This window comes from Carassius carassius, chromosome 5 (genome assembly GCF_963082965.1).
Source record: "Carassius carassius chromosome 5, fCarCar2.1, whole genome shotgun sequence".
Classification (NCBI taxonomy): Eukaryota; Metazoa; Chordata; class Actinopteri; order Cypriniformes; family Cyprinidae; genus Carassius; species Carassius carassius.
The window spans coordinates 14,396,224-14,419,993 of NC_081759.1; the positions used below are offsets into that span (position 1 = coordinate 14,396,224).

The 23,770-nt window shown below is 35.5% G+C and overlaps 1 protein-coding gene across 1 annotated transcript in view; it reads right to left on the minus strand.

Annotated features, from left to right (window-relative positions):
• Positions 1-372: 372 nt before the first annotated feature.
• The window catches only part of LOC132140820 (calcium/calmodulin-dependent protein kinase type IV-like), a 37,689-nt gene continuing 14,291 nt past the window's right edge, over positions 373-23,770 (minus strand). The window contains exons 3-12 of the mRNA XM_059549822.1: positions 16,680-16,758; positions 15,495-15,557; positions 15,184-15,266; positions 13,928-14,000; positions 6,172-6,262; positions 5,675-5,749; positions 5,449-5,524; positions 4,757-4,883; positions 3,590-3,742; positions 373-1,865 (exon numbers count right to left, since the gene is read on the minus strand). Of these exons, the coding sequence (XP_059405805.1) occupies positions 1,701-1,865; positions 3,590-3,742; positions 4,757-4,883; positions 5,449-5,524; positions 5,675-5,749; positions 6,172-6,262; positions 13,928-14,000; positions 15,184-15,266; positions 15,495-15,557; positions 16,680-16,758 (985 nt within the window). The 3' untranslated portion in view covers positions 373-1,700. The remainder of the gene's footprint in view (positions 1,866-3,589; positions 3,743-4,756; positions 4,884-5,448; positions 5,525-5,674; positions 5,750-6,171; positions 6,263-13,927; positions 14,001-15,183; positions 15,267-15,494; positions 15,558-16,679; positions 16,759-23,770) is intronic.

Here is a 23,770-nt window from a genome sequence, read left to right on the forward strand (position 1 = left end):
ATTTTATTGCAATGAATCGCAGAAAAATTTAGTCTCTTCAGGCTTAAACTTGCACTTAAATGTTTGGGGCCACTGTAGATTGAAACTACAATTTAGAAGAATTGTCTTCACAATTAATAAATCAATAAAAACTATTAAATAAAAACTAAACAAAAAAGTCTTCATATATTAGCCTACTTACTTGGATTTTTATGAATATGCATAAATGTATATATTAATTTAAGTTTTTAACTAGAACAATTTATAATTGTAATCTGCATTTCCAAGAAATGTTGGTTAAGAACAATGGGAGTATTAAATCAACCAGCTATATATACATATACTTAATAATATTAGCCTATATTTCATTCATTAATGACACCCATTCAGAACTTATGCAGTGATCCAGAAACTTTTATTCTTTTTTGCATTCTTTATTTCTGATAGTAATTTTCAGTGCTATCTTATTGGCATTTTGACTCCTTAGATAAGAAACAGCCAGATAAACAAAGTTGTCATATACAAAGTTACCATCAAATAGCCTCCAATATCATTCTGTTAATTAGACAGCGAGTTTTATCTGTAAAATACAGAGCATTTAAAAAGACAATTGCAGCAGTTAAGATAACATTCCTACATGCAAAACACAAACTCCTTTATATCCACATTACATTCCGTACATGTGATTATCAGATTATCAAACAGCATTCCCTCATACCATACAATACATGCATGCTTTAAAGAATATTGAATAGGTTCAAAAAACTCCTCCATGTTCTTCTGTGTGTTTAAATCACAGACTCATTAGTAAAGCGCTGAATTTTGAGATGAATTTAGATAAAAACCAAATAGTTTTGAATTATTTTAAAGGAAATTTCTTAAATTAGCAGGACTTTTTATACGAGATTATAAAAAGTCTACTTAAAATGAAGAACATTTTGGCACAAAGGAGTGTTTTTCATTGCAATTTGTGTGTGTGTGTGTGTGTGTGCGTGCGTGTGTGTGTGTGTGTGTCAGATAGGCCTAGTAGCATGTTCTCAACACAGATTTAAATGAAAGTAAAGAAGAAATCGGCATATCCCTATTTAAACAAAGTACAATATGCTTATTGTCTAAGTTTAGGACAAAACTGTTTAGTAATATTTTAAAATGTTACATTTGAATGAATTATAAAAAAAAATGGTATATGATAAGGCATTCTCAGTTGAAGCTTATGTAAAGGTTTAGTTCAGTGTCCACATCTTTCTCTACCAGTGACCAATATTATGTAAAAAAAAAAAAAAAAAACCTTAATGAATAAACAAATAAAACACTTTCAATAAAAAGCTGCACAAATGTGATTTATACATCTAAAAAGCAAAATATGTCCTTGAATGTACTATATTATAATTTGGCAATTATCTAAAAAAAGCATGATAATATAAATATTAACTGCCATAGACATAATGATCATCTGAAGACATTTGGTTCTTCTCATTGCCATCCAATAATGTTCATTCACTGTACAAAATCCGAAGTTAAGGACTTATAAAATGTTGGCATGGTATGGCAACTGGCTCACAATGTCACAATGTGGGACGTTTCTATAGACAAACAAGTCCGCATGCAGGAGAACCAAACAAAGCCCATCTGTTCTGTCCTTTATGAGGCCCACTTGCAAAAAGCAACGTTCCTTTCTTGAAGGGGAGAAGTCTTGAGTTCCAGTGAGGCTCTGTGGAGATCTAAGAGCCTTCGTTCTGAATCTGAGGCTGTTCAGTGTCAGGCTGATCCTCTGCTGTCTTCTCTTTGATAGAGGAGGGACTGCTGTCGGTTTTGTTGGCGTCTGGGTTGCCATGGCTTCCTGCGCTGCCCAATCGAGTTGAAGCTACCACCGCTTTGACCGCTGCCTGTGGAAACATAAGCACAGGGGTGTGTATTGTTAAGAATTTCAGAACATTAATATTCAAGCACATTCTGCTGTATTGATTATTATTTGCTGATAAAAACATCATGATAATCCACAAGTAATCCAAATGACTCCAGTACATCAATTAATGTCTTAAGAAGAAAAAGAGTTGCGTGTTTGTGAGAAATAAGTCAATTTTAAAGGCGTTTTAAATTTAAAACACTGTTTCTGGCACACATACGACTCCAGTAAAAAGAAAAGTCAATCCCCTGTTGTCCTTTCACATCAAAATCCACCAACATATTTGTTTAAAACTGTTCTGGGCTATTTTTGCTTGTATACAGTGCTTGATCTGTGTCTATTTCTCTTCTGATACAAACATGCAGCTTTTAATTTCACAGGACATTAACTGATGGAATAGAGTCATGTGGATGATGCATGAAGCTTTTGTCTCGTTATCAGTATCAATTGTTAAGCAAGTTACAGCATATAATGCTTAATTTTTCTAAATCTGTTTCACAGAAGAAAGAAACTCATCTACATCTTTGATGTCCTGAGGATGAGTAAACTTTCGGCAAAGTTCATTTTTGGGTGAAGAATTCCTTTAAGGAGACATGTGTAAATTCTAAGCCACTAGAAGTATCAAACTTTGACATCTCTGAGGATGTGTGAGTGGTACTTGCTTTTGCAGTATGTTTGAACATTTTTAAAGCCTTTTTAATATGTTTCTATGTGGCTACTAGGGTATTCTGGCCCCAGTCAAATGTACATATTTCTATGATATTCTGGTTCCTTTGGTTTATGGTCTAAAGTATATGGAACCTTTTTTGTCAGGAGCAATACTTTGAGGCATTTTTTATACATGTTTAAGTTCTGAACAAATGTAACAATGTCAACCCTATAAAGCCTGACTTATGCATATACTCATATAGTATGATAAAGAAGAATATGGAGCTCATAATTGTGGAGAGAAAAAAACACCTCAGTTTTATTCAGTGGGACAAACAGAGAGAAAAAATATTCAATTTAGTGCACTTGCTAATATTTGTTAGTCCAGAATGTAAGATGAAACTCTGAGATATTTACTGAGATATTTATGATGTAGCAGACTACTTACATAAATTGCAGATAAGTATTAGCTGTCACTCTCCCGTCAAAAAGTCTTAAATGATACTTCTTAGTTTTATGACTAAAGCTCTGTAGTTCTTATTGTGGAGGGCAAAGCATGTAATTGCCCTCAGCTCCAGGTGTGTGTTCACGTTGTGTGTGTGTTCACTGCTGTGTGTGTGTGCCTGAGATGTGTTAAATGCAGAGCACGAATTCTGAGTATGGCTCACCATACTTGGCTGTATGTCACGTCACTTTCACTTTCACTTTAATGCAATGCAATACAGTAATAATTGAGAGATAATGAAATGTTTCTCAGAAGCACATCATATTTGATCCTCACTTTTTAACATTCATTTTCAAAAAATAATTGTATGAATAAACAAGAAATTTTAAGTGTTTATCTTGAAATTTTACTAACAAAATATTTCTTACAATTACTTAATTAATTAATTAAGAATTAAAATTCACAACAAAATACACATGAAAATGTAGATGCAGGACCAGAGTAATACACAGGGCTACTGGGCACTGCACCCAGACAATCATGTTAAGTGTTTAGAGGCCTTAGAAATGTGGGTATCATAAAAATGTGTTATTTAGACAAAAACCTCATACCTTGAGTTTTCTTCGAGCATTGAACTCCAGGAGTTTCTTCTGAGCCGTGTCCATATGAGTGAAGTTAACAGCCTTTCCAGTCACCCAGGGGTGCTGCAGCGCCTGCTGTGTCGACAGCCGTTTCTTTGGATCCTGGACAACCAGTTTCTTCACCTGTGAAGCCAAAAAAGATGAGTAACACTTTCAGTAACACTTTCAGCTTACAAATAGAGATTTGAAACCCAACATCAGCGTTACTGAACGAGCAAAATGACTGACAGGCAGAGATGTTTCTGACTGGCCAAATGTTCTTTCCTCCTTTTTTCTGTTTCCATAAATATGTGTTTTTGGTGATCACAAGTGGTCGGTGCTAAATACAGTCTGGGTTTTCTCATTATTAAAATAGTCTTTATTTGCATCTATGGTTCCATGAAGAATCTTTAACATCCATGGAACATTCCCGTTACCAAAAAAGCCTGTTTGCTTTAAGGTTCTTTGTGGAACCCTAAAAGTCCCTAAAGAAGTCTAATATAGCAATATTCTCTTTGTAAGTAATAGTGATTTTACTATGGTTTAGGGGTGTTGTTAGGCACAATATGTAGCAGAAATTGATATATGTGTGTGTGTGTGTGTGTGTGTGTGCCTACATAATTCTTCTGCAAAGTTATATAGGTCATTAGCATAACTGTAGGCAGTTTACTGTTGCCAAGCAATGTAGCAGCTAGGTGTACTGAAATAGAATTGAACTGATGTGCTCTTACAGGTGAGTGTTTTTCATACAGTGGCGAACACAGACCTCCAATTAGAACTTAACGTTTTAACTATTATAAAGTATAGAACAATATACTGTACAGCAGATATTAAAAGGACTTAAAAGACATCAAAATGTTCTGTGTGTGTGTGTGTGTGTTCTGGTATATATGGTTTATGAGGATGTACATATATAGTGTCATGGTAACTACAACATAGACATTTTGTCCTGCTTTTTTTGAAAATCTAAAAATGCAGAAATGTTTAGGGGTGAGGTAAGTGTAAGGGGATAGAAAATACAGTTTGTACAATATAAAACTATTATGCCAATGGAAATACCCATAAACCAACAATGTAAGTGTGTGTGTGTGTGTGTGAGTGTGTGATATTTTTATACTTAGGGTATACTGAGGGTTATTAGTGAATTGATATACTCACAAGGTCCTTGGCATTGAGAGACACATTGTCCCACCAGGGGGAGACAAATTCATATTCACAGTTCAGGATGCGTTTAAACATGTACTGGTCTCCTCTGTCATCAAAAAAGGGCTCAAAACCACATAACCTGTACAGAGAATAGAAACAAAAAACAGTGCTAGTTTTAACATCAGCTTCACCTCTACAAAGTGGCATTGAACTACAGTTTTAGAGAATTATTTTCTATTTGAATATATTTTAAAATGCAATTTATTTCTGTGATATCAGAGCTGAATTTTTAGTTACACGTTACTTCATTCTTTAATGTCATTCTTAAATCCTTTAGATTTCATTCTAATATGCTATCATCTATTGTTTGAAAATGCTCCGTTTTTTGTGAATAATTACTTAAATTCCAGTCAGCTCCTTACAAATGGATTAAATGGGTTCAAAACAACATTTACTGATGATAGATTCTTTGAAAAGAGTTTTAGTTTTGTTTTCTGTCAAAATTTATTAGACTTTATGTTTTATAAAAGATACTACATCCCATTCCTGGAATTACACCCAGAAGTTCAAAACGTGCTTCACACTTTTCACCAGCGAGGCTGATCTGAGACAAAACCAGCGATTGATACAACAGAGAGATTGAATGACTAAGCACAGCATTCTTGTGAAAGAATAACTTTAAACAAGTATGTCGTGTCACTCACAAAATGTACGTGATAACTCCCACAGACCACATGTCAACCTCAGGGCCATAAGCACATCCCCGCAAAATCTCAGGAGCTGAGGGAGAGAAAGACAGAACATCAGAAGAAAAGAATAAAGGGGGAGGCAACGCTCTGCTGCACTAATGCAGTAAAAAGACTTGTGCAACTGATGGCCACAGATGGTGCTCTGTTAAAAAAAAGAAAAACTCCTCTTAAATAAACTCACCACAATAGCCTGGAGTCCCACACACAGTCTTCATTGTTACCTGATCGTCTACAATTTTCGACAAACCAAAATCCGCTGTAAAGATAAATCATGCCAAGGAAAATCAGATTTTACATTTTCTGAAAAAGCAAAAGCAAACCTTGCTAAGAACAGAGTAGAGCATCGCTAAGCAGCTGATGGGGTGTTCTGGATGGTTGCCAGGGGTTTGCTCAAGTCTCTATGATATTCTGGTCCCCAGATACAACTCTAGTCCCTTCTTCAATGGAAGTCTATGAGGTGAATCTCATGACGTGTGGAGAGCAGTTCATATTTTACAGCAAAAAAATAAAAATAAACGCCATAAATAATCAGAGATTATCCTTCCTTTAAAGTTGAAAGTGAATGATCCCCTACATCTACAACAGGATCAGGTTGCTTGTTTACAGGTTAATTCACAAACAAGGGAAGATTAGCTAAACTTCTGTCGCCCTATCAGGCCAATGAAAATCCAGGCTTACCTATTTTGAGCGGAGCATCTGGCGCTGAGGTGGCGTACAGCAGGTTCTCAGGTTTCAGGTCTCTGTGCACTACACCATTCTCATGCAGGTACTGCAACCAGACATATAGACACAGGCGGTTGCCTCTTATTAATCAGAGGTGAACACATGACATGTGTGACTGTAGAATATAGCGACACTAATTAACATGTGTTGCTTTCCCCATTATGTGGTTATAATATTTATAAGGCTGGAAATAATATTTGTAAGGCTGGATTCCCGAGACCCATGTGCAGCAAAAAGTGGCTCTGACCCTTTAAACTGAAAGGACGTGGACTCAAGCGGCAGCAGTACAACAGGCCAAGTCATCTCTGAGGCATCGAAACATTGTTGGTCATGTACAACAAGGGAGAGCAGGTTTTGGAGTCACCTCTCTGGCATGAGGCAACCCCATTTCAGTGTCGAAAATTGGTGGCTGAAGAGGTGTGCCAGCAGGAGCAAGCAACGAGATGTGCAAAAGCAATCTCACAGGTAAAGCAAGGGCAGTGGATGAGATGGGAAGGAGTGGAGAGGCGTAAACTCTCTTGGAAGGAGCTGTGGGGCATGGAAGCATTCCTGTTTCAAATCACATCATTATTTAACCATTTTACCTCATTACTCCTGTCCCAACTTTTTTTGAAATGTGTTGCAGGTCTGAATGACAGGAAAGGATGGATTTTTACAAATGACATGAAGTTGACCAGACAAAACATGAAATATTTTGTGTTCATATTGTCTGCAATGAAATACAAGTCAAAGTAAATTTAGAAATCACTTCTTTTTTTTTTTTTTGCGTTTTCCATACTGTCCCAACTTTTTCTGATTTGGGGTTGTATTATACGGTGCCCGTAAAGTGACTTGTTCAGTTTACTTAGTTTTGTCGTGGCCACGAAATAATAACTCGTGGGAACGTGATAATATGTCGTGGCCACGAGATATTAATTTGTGGGAACATCATATTAACTCGTGGGAACGTCATATTATGTAGAGGCCACAAGATCATTTTGTCGAGGTAACGACATCCTTATGTCGTGGCCTCGAGATGCTATGTTGAGGGAACAACATCGATTTCTCGTGGCCAAGACTTCTTATGTTGAGGGAACGACATGTTATTCTCGTGGCCACGAGTTTAATGCGTATACAAACATTTTTTGTGTTTAAATACTATAATAATTTCTTAATTCAAAATAAAATATTAATGATTCCATCTCTGATAATCCTAGGTTGCTATGGTCACGCAGGTTTGTTTACGCATTAAACTCGTGGCCACGAGAAAAACTTGTTGTTCCCTCAACATAGCATCTCGAGGCCACGACATAAGGATGTTGTTACCTCGACAAAATGATCTTGTGGCCACGACATAGTATGACGTTCCCACGAGTTATTATGTCGTGGCCACGACAAAACTAAGTAAACCGAACAAGTCACCTTACGGGCACTGTAATATTACACTCATTCTTCTTCTTTTTTATTTTTTTGTTTGAATCTGTTTATCATTATTTGGAGTATTTACTTTGGTTTGCAATTAAGCATGCTTAGCTAAAGCTTTCAAAAGGCCTATTATAGTCTCAAACAACATCTGTCAACACTAAATATGGATTGTCAGGTTCAAATGTCCTCCCATATATCATTCACATGGGAAAAATCCAAATTTATACTGACAAATACTTCTCTTAACTGTCAAACTAGTATACACGACTGCCCATATAAAGGCAGAGTCACCATAGTCCATAGTGTAAAAGCATTCCAACTGGTTTGTTTGCAATAGAGCCGCAGAATGATTCCTTAGAGGAAGAGCAGTACAGTATGCCAGCTTCCCAACACCAATTATTATGGTGACATGAAGGAGTGTTATCTTTTACTGGGGTCCGGAGGGAATACTTCCATCCTGTTCAAAACTCAGTGGAGCTGACACACATAAAGTACATCATCTCTCTCCTTCTCTTCCTGACAAGAGCAGGAGGTCTGTAGCTCGCCATTGCTGCCATCTGTGTCCCCACGCCATGAAGATTATTTTAGCAACTAGCCTCATTATGTAGGTCCACACAGTTAAAGGTGAAGTGTATCATTTCTGTGCCACTAGTGGCTGCAAATGGAATTGCAGAATTATTGATTTTCAAAGTTTACGCTTCTGGCTTTGTAAAGCCTATTTCACATTGTACCGACAAACGCTGACCAATGGCTACAGAAAAGTTGAAATGTGTTACCCCTGTTGGCGCCTGTTACTGTTAGTCATTGCTTGTTTTCGCAGACTGAACAATTGGAGTTTGTCGGGTTGTGGAGTGTGTGAGAAGTGAGGTACTGTAATCTGGTGAATGTTGGTGTTGGTTGCCGTCTGTCATTGAAGTGTGAATTAGCTTTAACTTGTTTCAAATAACAGTTTTGCCCAAGATGATTGTTTCATTTCTGCGTGAATCTCATAAGAGTTTTGTGTAGGATGGTTGTCTAGACACAACGGCTGGTCGGGATGCATACAAACTACTGTAATGTTTTGATAGCACCACAGTGTTTGCTCTTTTCAGGGGAACCTAAAATGGCTTAATCATAGTTAAATCTTAATGGTTTGAAAAATGACAATCACCATAAAGTGGTCCAAAGCTCATGTTACTATCTTTCATTCACATAACAAAAAAAGAGACATCTTGCAGAATATTTACCAAGGAGTGGAAGTGGATGTGAACCAACCACATTGTCCTAGATTACTTATTTTGTCTGATGCAAAATAAAGTATTATGGACATCGTTGAGAGTGACATGGGGTTGAGTAAATGATGGCAGAACTTCCATTTCATGGTGGATTAGTCATTTAAGACGGGGAAAAAATGGATAAGAATATTAAAAGGTTTTATAAGGCTATTATTATTTTAACATGTATATACCTATCTGGCATAAGGAGGGCCATGTGACAGTTAAAAGATAATGTATGAGGTATAGGGGTTTCCTCTTGAAGTCTGGGCCATATTTTGCTTAAAATAAATATCTCATTATAAAAAAACAAAAAACAATGTACATAATCAAAATGGTCTCATGATGAGCAGAAAACAAAGTTAACTAGAAATTTCAAATTTCTAGTTGTTTTTTCTTGCCATAAATACGTTTTATAACATCGTTTATGAAATGCTCCTAACATCCTGATTAATAATGTAGATGGAAATGTGTTGTCAAAACAGTTTATTTGCAACTTTTTCTCTATTTCTTAATTTATTGTAATTCCAACTTTATATCTCACAGTTTAAAGTTAACATTTCGTAATTGACATTTAATTCAAAATTACATGACAAAAATTGTAGTAACTTAATCCATTACATTACACATTTTAAGTAATATAATAGACTATTTTTGATTACTTTTAGATTACTTTGGACCTAAATTGATTTAAATAAGATGATCTTCTACCATATTAATATAAAAACACAAAGAGTAAGAAAATATATTCCATTTATTGTTATTAACAACATGGAGTGCATTGAACATTAATGCCAAGGTTTCCCAAACTGGGAAAGAACTGCAGGGGTTCGTGCATTTAATGAAAAGCTAATAATTAATTAAATCATAAAAATTTGAAACAAAAAAAAAAACTTTTTTTTTTAAATAACATCAATTAAAATAAAACAATTTATATTTGTTTACCTGCATGTCACGCGAAAATTGACCAAGGGGTACTTTTAAGTAAATATATTAGCAAAAAAAGAGGTTCAGATAACAAAAAAGTTTGGGAATGAATGCATTAAATGTAAGCAAGGAATACAATGAATTTGTGCATTTTAATGTGTTTGAAAGACAAGATTTTAAATATTATGGTAATACTTAAAGGATTAGTTCACTTTCAAATTAAAATTTCCTGATAATTTACTCACCCCCATGTCATCCAAGATGTTTACCCCTTTCTTTCTTCAGTCAAAAAGAAATTAAGGTTTTTGATGAAAACATTCAAGGATTATTCTCCTTATAGTGGACTTCAATGGCTACCAAATGGTTGAAGGTCAAAATTACAGTTTCAGTGCAGCTTTAAAGGGCTCTACACGATACCAGATGAGGAATTAGGGTCTTATGTATCAAAACAATCTGTCATTTTCTAAAAAAATTTATATGCTTTATAAACAGAAATGCGTGCCATGCGCAATCCTGACTTCACATAATTCGCATTTATGTTGAAAAGGTCCCGCTTGACGTTGGCGGAAGTACCAACTCAAGAGTTTACAAATGTGGAGAAGGAGGACCATTCAGAAGTTGTTGCACGTTCAATGACACATATTAAATTTTTTTGTAAACGGCATTTGACTTAGTCTTTGCAGGTTTGACTTTTTAAACACTGAGTCGGTACTTCCGCCTACATTACCGTTATTATTTATAATTACGCATTACGTGAAGTCATGGTCGCGCATTGCAGAGCTGTGCAAGACGAGCATTTCTGTTTATAAAGCAACTAATCCTTTTAAATGACCTACTGAGTGACAGTTTAAATAAAAATGAATGTGTTCAGCAATAGTTGAAGCAGTGTTGAAACACTGTCATGACATGACAAATCAAATTACCATGATCTTTTGGCATATAAGTATTCTATGCACCATTAAAACATTCTGAAAGTTTCATAGCTTAAAATTTCCTCCTCATTATAAAAACAAAGCATTTATTTAATCAAGCTCCAAAAAACGGCTTGTTTTTTGATCTGAGGTGTAAGATGATGTCACTCGGCACAAACATTTGCATAAACACTGCTATCAACGAATCATCATGTCACCATAGGCCCCGCCCACTGCCATTTAGTCGCTTAATGGCTTGACACTTAATTACGCTGAATGCGAATGTTGCGTTGTGTCAAAAGTGAATAGAAATTACAATCAATTGTCTGCACTGGATACAGTTTACAGATGCATGTTCGCTTTCTGACAAAATCCACAGGCTTGAGTCTGACGTCAACAGGACAAATTGAGTGAAAGAATGTTCGCTTTGAGACGTTTGGTTTAAACAGCTCATTCACGTCTTAAGGGGAAGGAACAAGTGGATAGTTTATTTTTAATGGCACCTGGATCGAGTCAGAGGATCGATCAGAACATTTTGTTTTGTAAACGAGGCACACTATCATGGAGAGTTCACAAAGAAACATTTGCTGAAAGATGACACTGTAATATATCTGACCACAGCTGCATCACTAGCGTTGATACTGTTTCCTATGCAATGATGTGCAATGAGCCAATCGTAACAGTGGCTGATTCCTGACAAGATTTAAAGGACACGCCCCTTAAAACAGATCGTTTTGGAGAGAGGGTGTTAGAATGAGGGTTCTACATATTTTTTTTTTTGTGAACATTATTTACTAACATTAGGCCTATAAGTAAACCTCAAGGAACATATTAAAATAATAATAATAATAATAATAATAATAATAAACATGTCATAACCCCTTTAATACTGAAATGATTTTTGTAAACCCAGTTGTCAAATGCTGTCACCACCTGACTAGTGACTGGTCTTTTTGTGAAAAGTGTATAAGCGGTATACTGTTTTAGAAAGGAACATTTGAAAGATGAAAAAGAGGAATTGGGGGAATCAATCAATTATAAATAATTTATTGCTATTGTGTGAATAATATGTAATCATGTAATCAATAAAAAGTAACTAGTCTGATTACAAGTATTTAAAAATGAAATTTAGTCTAATTACAAGTACATTTTTGGAATCTGATTACATAATCCAGATTACATGTAATCAGTATCCAGCTCTGTCTATAATATAAAGTGTGTGCTGTCTACAATGATTTGAAGTAGTAAGTGAAACAGTCTGCAATATTCCACAACAACCATTTCAAACAGTATTACTGTATGTTAAATGCTGGCTCTTGACAAGGTAGTATCAACTTAGTGGCATCAACTAGTTTTAAACCTTAGCAGCAAAGATTCTCAATTCCAGCGATAAAAAATGCATCACCTTTGAGAGCTCCAGACTTCAAAGATATTGTAAAGTCCCAAGCCACTGAGGACGTCCCAGCCGATCAGACTGGCAGAAATCTACAAAACACAGATCCAGAGGGATGCCACACAGCCAGCTGTCTTTGATGTGACAGACACATATTCTGCTGTTGTGAGGGACACTATGAAACTCTTGACACAATAACACAGTAAAAAACGCTCCCTGAAAAGGTGGGCCACTTCGAAAGGGACTCGCAGCGTTCATGTTTCTGTTCATCTGCTCTGTTTTGTGCACCGGTGGGAGCTGGAGAGCTGGTTTTCCCTTTTTGCAGCCCACCAACTGAATCCAGCCCATGAGAAATTTGGCCACTTTCTTACTATCTCCTTGGCAACCGCCATCTTTGATGAAATGAGATCCAGTGTGGTGGAAAACACACTTTAAACGAAAATGCTTTTCAAATACATTCACACAGATGAAGAACAGGCCTACTTTCTAATTCAGGCAGCTATATCACTAAGGCACATTGATTCATGACGGATATAAACAGAAGTGTACAGAAAATGATAAAAATAACCCTCATTATACATGACCTAATGAACAAAACACAAGTAAGGGAGGGACGGAGAGAGGGAGAGCAAGACAGAAAGGGATATAGTAGAACGGCTTGTCCATTCCAGCATGAAAAAACAATAAATGATCTCCTGTGGTCTTCATATGCAATCTAGATCCACTTATGATGACTTCATACTGGAAACAGGACTCTCTTAATGGTTTGATAATAATAATGCTTTCACTGATGACATAATACAGGCATATAAGGTCGATGGACACAAATGTTAAATACTGAAATAAATTTGCATGATATATACAGTATCACTGGTTGCTAGGTTTATCAGAGTAGTTGCTAAGGGAAATTTCAAAAGTTTAATAATGCATTCGGTCTCTTAAGATCGGTTCACACTTGAAATAGTTAACCCATGGTTTTTCTAAATTAAATCTTATCACATCTTGCTTCACGGTTCACACTGCTCATAAATTGGTCTATTTAATTATTATTAATTATTCATTGGTCTAAATAATAAATTATTAATCATTTTCATTTTAGTTCAAAATAATAAACTTGGTTACCTGTGGGTGGAGTCTGGTTAATGTAAACAGTATTTAGTGGCTAGTTATGATGGTTATTCATGGCTCTTTTTGGTTAAAAACGTTTTTTGTTGGTGAGGTCGAATGTAGTGCATCCAATCAAACCCTACAGTATCCTACAGTGTCATCTGTCACTTGGAGCAAGCTAGCCAAATTATCCAGACGCCAACATGGACAGGTTGCATGGCATGCTCTGATCTCAAAAACTAAAAAAAACTGCACTAAAGAAAATACAAAAAACTGTAATAAGAATAAACACAGTTTGAAATAAAAACATACTGAAATCCTCTTCATATATCCTTCTTGATATGTTTATTCAGTTATTGGTTGTGCATTTCTCATGTTCAGAAGCGTATAATACAACATTTGTTAGTTTTATGTGTTAAGCTGGTAAATCACACCTCTGCTGTTGTTTATGCATCTACAAAATAGTCAGTTTTCTTATTTAGCTACATCTTGTTAATAATAATTTTACACACAATTTAATACAGGGCAATATGATTGACCAACAATCCGAACTTTGTTGGGTTGCCACTCAATGCACAATGTAAAATCTGGGTCCTGAAGCAAAGCCAGTTCAGGAGCACTAGTATATCGCATTCACAAACCTGCTAGTTCAGGAAAAGCAAAAGAAAGAGCAGAACAAGAAATCCATATTCTGACAGGAAATGTGAGACACTCACCGCGACTGCCTCCAACACTTGTTTAACTGCATCAGCGGCGTCTCGCTCACTGTAGTAGCCCTTCTCCACCACCCTGAAAGACGGAAGGCACCATTTGGTCTCCACTGTAACTCCATATTGAGCGTACCCAATTTTCACTTCATTATTTTCCAGCCTTAGTGTGAGTCAACCACACCTCAGCACACAGGATGAATGGAGACGTTTCTATCGATTGGTCTTAAGAAGAGGCTTTTCTTTTAAATGACTCATGTTGACACAACTGTATGAAAATGGGAAATAAGAGTACCTTGAATGAGGATAAAATGGAGTGAATAACAGTAAAATCAGTGGGTTTCACAATAACAAGTGTTCCTCTATTAAAGTGTTGTTTCAATCTGTGATTAGTTCATGGATACAGACAAGCACCTTTTATTCTGTAACAAATGATGAAAGTAAATTAATGTCTCATAACCAACTAGGTTTAAACATTTCCCGAAGAACAACTGATCGCCAGGTCATTATTTTGTGGTTGCATGTAAAAAATCCTGCATTTGTTATCTTAAAAAGCTATTTCTGCTGGATATACAGTAACCACCAACAAAAAATGATTTTGTTGTTATAAAATCATTTAGGCTGATTCAGTAATGGTAAATAATATTTTGACTTGAATAAAACCCATTAATTTAGATTTCAGGTTACCACTTTTTCAGTTTTAGTGCTTTTAAGCATGCCATTTTAGCAGGTTCAAATAGAGTTGCTGGCACAACTTTAATTATATTTTACACAATCAATCAGTCAATCAAGCTATTTTAGGACCAGATTATTTGCTTGTATTTCAATATTATTTTTATGAAACTTCAGCACTCTCTTTTCCTTTTAGTATAATTCAGCTAAATATAAAATAAATAAATAAATATATAAATGTTCAATAGTGTGTGTGTGTGTGTATGTGTGTATATATATATATATATATATATATATATAAAATTTAAAAGTATTTTTAAGTATTCAAATTATTTAAATGAAAATATACATCCCAACTGACAATGCAAAAAATCGTTAAAGGAATGTTAATAGTCCTAAAAACAGGCTTAATAAAGGAAAATTATATTATAATTAATTTCAGTGTCATGAAAATGTTGGTATCATTATATACTCCATGAATTCTGAATGGCATGAAAATGTTTTCATGAGAATCTCCATCACCCACAGCATGGAGTTCACAACTTAATCAGCCATTATTAGCATGTAGCACTTTACCCCCATGGTGGACTAACCTGTCAAATAATTCTCCCCCGGTAACAAGTTCTAACACGAGACTAATCTCTGCAGGGGTCTCAAAGATCTCCTTCAGTTTGATCTGACAGAAAACGGCATGAAAAAAGAGAGAGCTGTTCACTGGCGGAATTCAAACACATCACATGATTAATTATTGATGTAGACTACGGTAGCTATAATGTCTGACTAACATTTGCATAACCTTACTAAATCAAACACAGACAGTACTGCAGAGACAGGATGAACATCTAAGTGAGTGTTCTTGTAGATTTATGCATATTTTAGGCTGTGACTGCCCCAGTAGACTTACTATATTTGGATGAGAGAGGCGCAGTAATACACCTATCTCCGTTCGTACAATCTTCTTGTCAACCTGAAACAACATCCAAGTCACTGTCTGAGTAGTGAACAAGGTGCACTATTATAAAGTCATTACGATCAAACTGTAATAGCATCATCAACTCAGTGCAAAGGGAAAAACGTAAATAACAAATAAAGAAACCCAAGCACATTTCTACATTTAAAGGGAATATTCTGTATCAAACTTGTATGATTTTCTTTTATGGAACACACAAAGTTATTTCACAAGATTTGCTGGATGTTCTTTGTCACTCTTTACATTGTATGGAAAAGCACCAGAACATTCTGCAAAACAACTTTCATGGGGTTAGAACAATACGAGGGTGAGGAAATTAAAAAGTTAAGTAAAGGTTTTGTGTAAAACAATGTTAATTATAAATATTATTTCATATTTATTCTTAAATACTCTATTTTATATATTATATTAAAATAGTGTTATTACAATAGTACTATTTCATATTTTGTTTAATTTTTTTATAGTAATAAGAATCATAATTGTATATAATTTATAAAAACACAATCTTTGTCTAAATTGTGCAGCACAACAAACCTGGTGTTCTTTATCATTTTTGGCCAAAAATAATGCTTGGAAATGTACACTGATATTACCTACTAATACACTACAGCAAATGATAGAAATAACTGACTTAAAACCATATTCTTGGTGAAAATACTATTGGCCTAAGACTTTTGTACATCACTGTATATAAAATTGTTCATTAAAAAAAATAGTTCACATTGTTTTCTCTGTCAGCCATCTTTAGTAGTTCTTGCAGTAACTTTGCATGATTACAACATTTATATGCAGTGACTAACAATGTAATGCATTACATATCATAGCACAAATGTAACATAATACAATTACAAACACATTAAAGAGGCTTAAGATAGCTTTAATGTTCCCTACATGGGCCCAAAAACCACAAATGATGGTGATGTAAAATAGAAATTTATATACTGCTCTGAAAACAGTTTGTGCTGACAGCAATTATTATCCATAATTCATCAGACTGATGTAGAGAAATGGAAAACAACAACAATGAGATATTTAAGAACTTAGCAGATGGAAGTAAGTCCTGACCAGAATCTCTTTGGCTATACAAGGTAGAACAAAGAAATGTGTCTGTGCACTTACTGTTTTTTTCAGCATTTTCACAGCATAGTGCTTCTGGGTGCCTTTCTGACGGCATCGGAACACCACTGATGTGGCTCCCCTGGAAGAGAGAAAAATAGCAAATGATTCAGCTACAAATAATTCAATTGGGCTCATTTACTCCCAATAATAATAAAAGTATTAATTTCTTTCAAAAAGAAAACCGCAAACTTTTGAACAATAGTGTGTATTGATATAAGTGTTGAAAAATCTAATCTATCATAATAGCAACCTCTTAGATTTAAAACTATTTACGCAGTATTGACAACATATATCATGTGACATGCTGTCTGGTTCTAAAGACGATCTACATTTTCACACATACAACAGCATAACTAGCGAATATCAGCTCACATTTTTGTTAAAGCATTAAATGTGTTTATTTCGTAAAATAATGGTATTTTAAAGGGAATGTAAGTAGGAATTACTCCCATCTAGTGGTGAAATTGTATTTTGCATTCAAACTAATTTTGCTCTCCAGCGCCTCGCTTTTTCAAATGCGCGTTGCATCTACGGTAGGCGATATGTACCAAAAAGCTTTGACAGGATGTCTTCTAATAGCACTTCATTTTGGCGACGATGTTTTCTTCTCCTGTGGCGCGGCATATGTATGGTCCATAATAAGAATGCAATCCAGCCTTTTAAACTTGCCGGTGCAGTTTCAAGCGCCTCTCACTGCTCTGCACCTGCGTTTCTGGCTCTGACCGAAAACGCGTTGTGGAAACGCGTTGGCTTAGTACTTTTTGTCCCTCTCTGCTATTATAGTTTTGCAAGATGGCGGAACTACATGGAAGCCTCCATCGACCTACCCGTCCCATGTATATAAAGATAATAAATTCTTCATTTACGAGGATTAGTTTAAACATTGGCATAGGTATTTGTACACCATTGAGGGCATATTTATGAATAAAAATATTGATTTTAGATAATAAAATACCTAAAAAGTTACTTATTGTCCCTTTAAGATGTGCTGGAGTTACTGTTATAGGTGGATGAAGATTTAAGGAATAATTGATGATGGGCCATTGAATTATTAGAAGAGTGCACACCCGAGGTAGTGATGCAGCCAAGACATGAAGGGGGTTACACCTCAGTTGTGCATGATTTTCTAATAATTCAACAGACCGCATTGCCGAATTGCCTCACTATGGGGAAATGTCAATTAGCTTTTAAGTTGCTAAGCTTATTTACTGATAAAACGGTCAGAGCATCGCTGACAAGTGTGCGAGTGTTTCTGTCTGTGTGTTTTTCTCTACTATGTGTGTATATTTATACAGGAGAGAAAGTGAGAGAAATAGAGTATGTGCCTTCTGTACATAATAAAACATATCATGGAAATGGAAACATAACATGGAAACAAAACATGGAAATAATTTTTCATTTTTATCAAATTGTTTGCTATATTAATTTCGATTTGGTGAACTGGTTCAAGAAGATCCGGTTACATCGAAGGATTCGTTTGCGAACCGGATATCACTAACATTACACTGCAGTGAACGCTCTCACAACAGACCCGAAAGAGAAGACAATGCTGAATAAAGTTGGAGTTTTTGCTATTTTTGGACCAAAATGTATTTTCGATGATTCAAAAAATTCTAACTGAGCCTCTGATGTCACATGGACTACTTTGAAGATGTTTTTATTACCGTTCTGGACATGGACAGTATACCGTACATACATTTTCAATGGAGGAACAGAAAGCTCTCGGACTAAATCTAAAATATTTTAAACTGAGTTCCGAAGAGGAACGGAGGTCTTACGGGTTTGGAACGACATGAGGGTGAGTCATTAATGACATAATTTTAATATTTGGGTGAACTAACCCTTTAATTCAATTCAATTCAAAAAGCTTTATTGTCTATCCCCAATGGGGTAAACAATTGTCTTCAGACAAAAGGCTCAACACACAAACAGCACAAATAATCCTAACAACAATCTTATAAAAAAAACTAAAACAATATATATATATATATATATATATATATATATATATATATATATATATATATATATATATATATACATATATATATATATATATACATTTTAAAATCCCTTTTAAAATACCAATGGCAGTTAGAATAAACATCTTGGCCCTTTTCACCAAAGGCAATTTGTACCGTCTTCCAGATGGAAGTAGTTGAAAAGAACTGTACAGAGGATGAGAATAGTCTCCCACAATAACAGAGGCTTTTCTTTTTAGTGCCACAGTGTAAAGATCAGTGAGATATGTTTGTCTCTAACCAATTATTTTACTCGCCACATTTATAATCCTAAATAGTCTACTTTTGCTTTTAATAGAGAGAGAGTTAAAACAGGACACAATATTAAAAGTAGGAACAGATTCGATAAGTGATTTATATACAACAATCAAAATATCCTTTTCAATGTTAAAACTCTTCAGTTTCCTCAATAAGCCTAAACATTGATAAGTCTTTTTAAAAACATTATTAATGCTTATCAAATGAAAATTGGGAGTCAATCTCAATGCTTAAGAATTTAAAAGATCCCACTTGTTCAACTTCCTCTCCATTAACTAACAAAGGTTCAAAGAGTGCTCATATGTTGTTAACCCCACAGCACATTTCTTTAGTTTTACTAATGTTAAGCTGAAGAGAACTCTCCTTTGTCCAAGACGTAATAAGATTAACAAAACTAAGGTAAGTATCTAATGACTGAAAATCCTTTACACGTCCCACCAGTGCTATATCATCTGCATATTTTATAAGTGTCAAATTGTCAGTATCACAGGTCATTTCAATAATATAAATAGAAAAATTTAAATGGTAATAAAACACACCCCTGAGGAAGGCCAGTGTTTAAAACCACATTCTCAGATTTTTTTTTCCCCATTTACTAATACATGCTGTGGACGGTCCCGTAAAAAAACTGTTAATCCATAAAATATAAGTCTGGTGCACCTGCAACTCCTCCAACCTCCTCAAAAGAATGTTTATGTTCACAGTATTAAAAGCAGAAGGAAAATCCATAAATAAAATCCTAACGCAACAATCTGCTGCATCAAAGTATTTTCCAACCTTATTCATCAGAGTGAGGGTGACATCTTCAACTCCACGCCTGACTCTGTAAGCAAACTGCAAAGGATCCAATTTCCCAATCATTGCTTGGGAGAGCTGCTGACAAACCACTCTCTCCATGCACTTACAAAGCACAGATGTTAAAACCCCTGGTCTGTATTCTATAAGGTCCTTAGCATGTGCCTTTTTTTGGCAGTGGAATAATGGTACACTCCTTCCAGGCCTGAGGTACAACACTGTAATTAAACGATCGCTGAAAAAGCTGTGTCAACACTCCCTTCAGCTGTGTTGCACATTCCCTCAGCACCTTCCCCTTTATTCTATCAGGCCCTGTTGTCTTTTTGGGTTCAACTCATAATAAAACTTTTTCCACTGTCTTTTCCTCTATTATTATAGGGGGAAATACCGGATGCCCTAAGGGAGTCCATTTCTCATCAGAATTAGAATTAAAACGAACATAAAACAGGCAGAATCAAAACACTGAATATCATGTTGCTTCTGATTCCTCCCCATCATATTATTTAGGCCTTTCCAGGTCGTCCGCACATTGTAAACTTTCCCTCAACCTTCCGTTTATACTGCAGTTTAGCCCTGCAGAGGGCCTTGCACGTAAACTTTGCACAGGGCTTCACACACCCCCTGCGACCGACCTGAGCCCACAGCACCCTTGTTAAAACAAGTTGTTGTTTAGCTTTGTGAGCTTTCAATTTCTTAATATCTGGTTCATAATCAGATCACTTAATACGATATTTGACTGGCACAGGACCAGTATAATATGTTGGAAGCATACAACAGCCAGCAGTTACAAACAAGCATCTCAGCTGGAAAGTGTCCAGCATGCAAATAAATGAAATTTGTGTGGACAGCTTGGCTAATGCAATTCAAGCGGAGAGGCCACCTCAGTGTCCAAGAACTAGCATCTGGGTAGTCATTAGGAGACCTGTGCCAGATCCACACAGCTATAGATCACCTCCCTCTCTCTCTATGCTGACCGAAAACTCCCACTGACTCTACATGTGAATAGACATCAGGAGAGTGTAGGGACCGGCTTATGGCTCCAATCCGCTCCACATAATCCCCATGCAGGTCGCAAAAATATTGATTTCAGTTGGTTATATAACAACATTTGAAGATATCTATATACCTGCCAACATCAGCTGGCAATTAACAAAGTATCTCTGTACATAGTGAACCCTGTTAAGACTTTCTATGGATCCTTGGCACTTAAATGTTAGGTACTTGAGTAAAAAATACAGTTTAATATACTGTTAATATGAAGGCATTTTCCATATGTATGTTACACCACAATTTTTGAATTATACGTTATATTGTGTTTTGTTTTAGAGTTGAAGGAAATGTCCATAACCCCCCCCGCCCCCCTCACTTGACTGACTTGACTCATTTATGATCTCTTTGGCACGTCAGAATTTAGCTATAATGAACTTTCAGTGGAAAGATAGAAAAATAAGCCGCTGATCTTTAGCCTGTGACTCATAATGCTTCAGTTCATTTAACCATTAAAAGTTAATAAAACAACACGGCAGAAGGATCTATATTAATGAGGATCCTTGACTTGCAAGGTGATGACAAGAAATGGACTGTCCACTTCCCCTCCAGATGTTAAATATTAATCATGGACTCATTCAAAACACAACTCACATAACAGTAACGCAAGTATATAGATACCTGACAATACCTTTGGTGACTGGTTGACTATACTTGACTTTAAATTAACAGCATTATACACCAGTAGCCTCACTCTATAATAAGCTATTAGCTGTTGATTAAAGAGGTCTAATGCTATTTCATGCATTCTGATTTACACTGTTAACGAGTTGGATTCTCATGCTAAACATGGCCAAAGTTAAAAAAAAAAAAAAAATGAGCTGGACGTACAATAGAGTATATCTGACTCAAATACACTCCTTCAGGGTTCGTATAAGTTTATGACTTTTTTTAGAGTGTGGCCCTGTATAACATTACAAAGGGTGGACTTCCTTGTACAGGCACTTCTCCCGGAAGACACACACATATCAACCAGAGTGAGAGCGAAAGCACACCCATCAATGTGCTTCATTCTGGGGGTTTTTTTCTTTCTTTGGTAGAATATGTAAAATAATACCAGGAACATGTTTAAAATGTTAAATAGGGCCAATTTTGATTTCATTTTGTCAATGACAAAGTATTAATGGAACAAGATAATCCAGGATTATGGTGACCCAGGGTTATTTTTTATATTTTTTTATTTACTTATTTTAGTTATTTTTAAGTCCTTGATGAGACGTTTTGAAAATACATTTATCTTCAATTCCATGCAAAATTGTCTTATATTTTTCACAGGATAAATGATTCGTTGAGATCTTAATAAATCCTCCACTGATAAGGCACTCTATCTTTATTAATGAAGTCAGCCTCCTTCTATTGTAGCATTCACTCCTTGGAATGAGATGCTAGAAGGATTTCCATCTCATTATCTCCCAACTGGACTATTTAGCATTGTTTGATTAACCACCTGCATGAGATTAGAGGCATTTAATTGTAAAGTGATTAGGCAGTTTTGTAACAGAGTTCTCCAGAAGCGATAGCTAATTTGGAAATTGCAGTTTACAACTAAATTACACAAATAATGTATATTGTGGCATTCACTACTAGCACAAAACCTAGAGGAACATAAACAGCTGACAACTGACGATAGCATTAGCTTAAGATCAGAGAAATGTGTTTAATGCTATTCTCTTCTGAAAAACTTAAGTGTGCTTAATTGTTTCGATTGTGCATAATCTTAATATAATGTATTTTATTATTATTTTTTTAGAAAAGAGAATAATGTTTTAAAGAAAAGAGAATTATAGTATATAAGTCCTATGTGGCTCAAAAGTGGCAATCTAAAGTTCAGCTAACTGCATATGATATAAATTTAAATTATAATAACACATTTTCATTTAATTGAAGTTAAAATGCTCACTCAATCACTCAATCACAAAAAAGATCACAAGAGATTTGCAACAAATGTTTGACTATCAGCATGAAGTCTGGTTCACATTCCAACATATTCTAGCCAAGAACCTCCCACAAGCTGTAGCAGCCTGAGAACTTGTAAACATTAATTGTTTCCTGGGTGAATTGATAAAACTTTGTAAACTTTAACTTCTGTAAATTGAAAAAAAGCCTGCAAATTAGATTAGATTTTAAGATGGTCTACAAACTCTCATTGGTTGAGCTATCAGAGGTATCAGATTATTACAAAACACATAAGGTTATGATAATTACTCTCAGGGGGCCTTAATTATCGAAACTGTCCACAGACTAGCTCATTACAGCACCATATATAGATGTGTCCAACATGATTGGCATTTTCAGATCATTTACAAAATGTGATAAAACGTAGAGGTATGATTGTCACATGAAACTCTGACATGTCCAGGCAACAAGTCAGGCGTCATCGGATTGGTTGAATTCTACAGGATTTCCAGAGACATTTGTGTCACATTCTTTAACGTTCATTGGAAACACTTAAAAAATGAAAATACAGTGAACTGCAACATGTGCGGGGCAAGTCTGTCATATTATAATGAGATTATTAGCTACTGTAAAATAATGTAACGGAATCTTTGTTCGCCCGTGTTTTAGCGCGTTGTTAAGGGAAGAGCACATCCACAACGGATCCACACAGCTAGCACAGTTATGTTCGCTTGTGCATTTAGTCTTTTGTGCAATTGTACATTGTAATATTGTGTTTATTTTGTTCATATAAATAAAATTTTTCTCATATAGAATGCGTTTGGCTAAGCTATGAGGGTTAATAGAGTGTATAGTTTGCTGGTGATCATCTTTAGCTCAGCGCACGTAGCTCAAACAGCAGCTTACAACATTAATATATAATAACATTATATAAATTATATACATTTTGCTCGTGGCGGGTAACACAGTGACTCCAACTAGCCACTTTGGCAGGTTGAATAATTGTAGTGTTTTTAAAAGGCATCTGAAATAACCCATATTGCAGTGTGACACTACGACACTACAACTCCCATG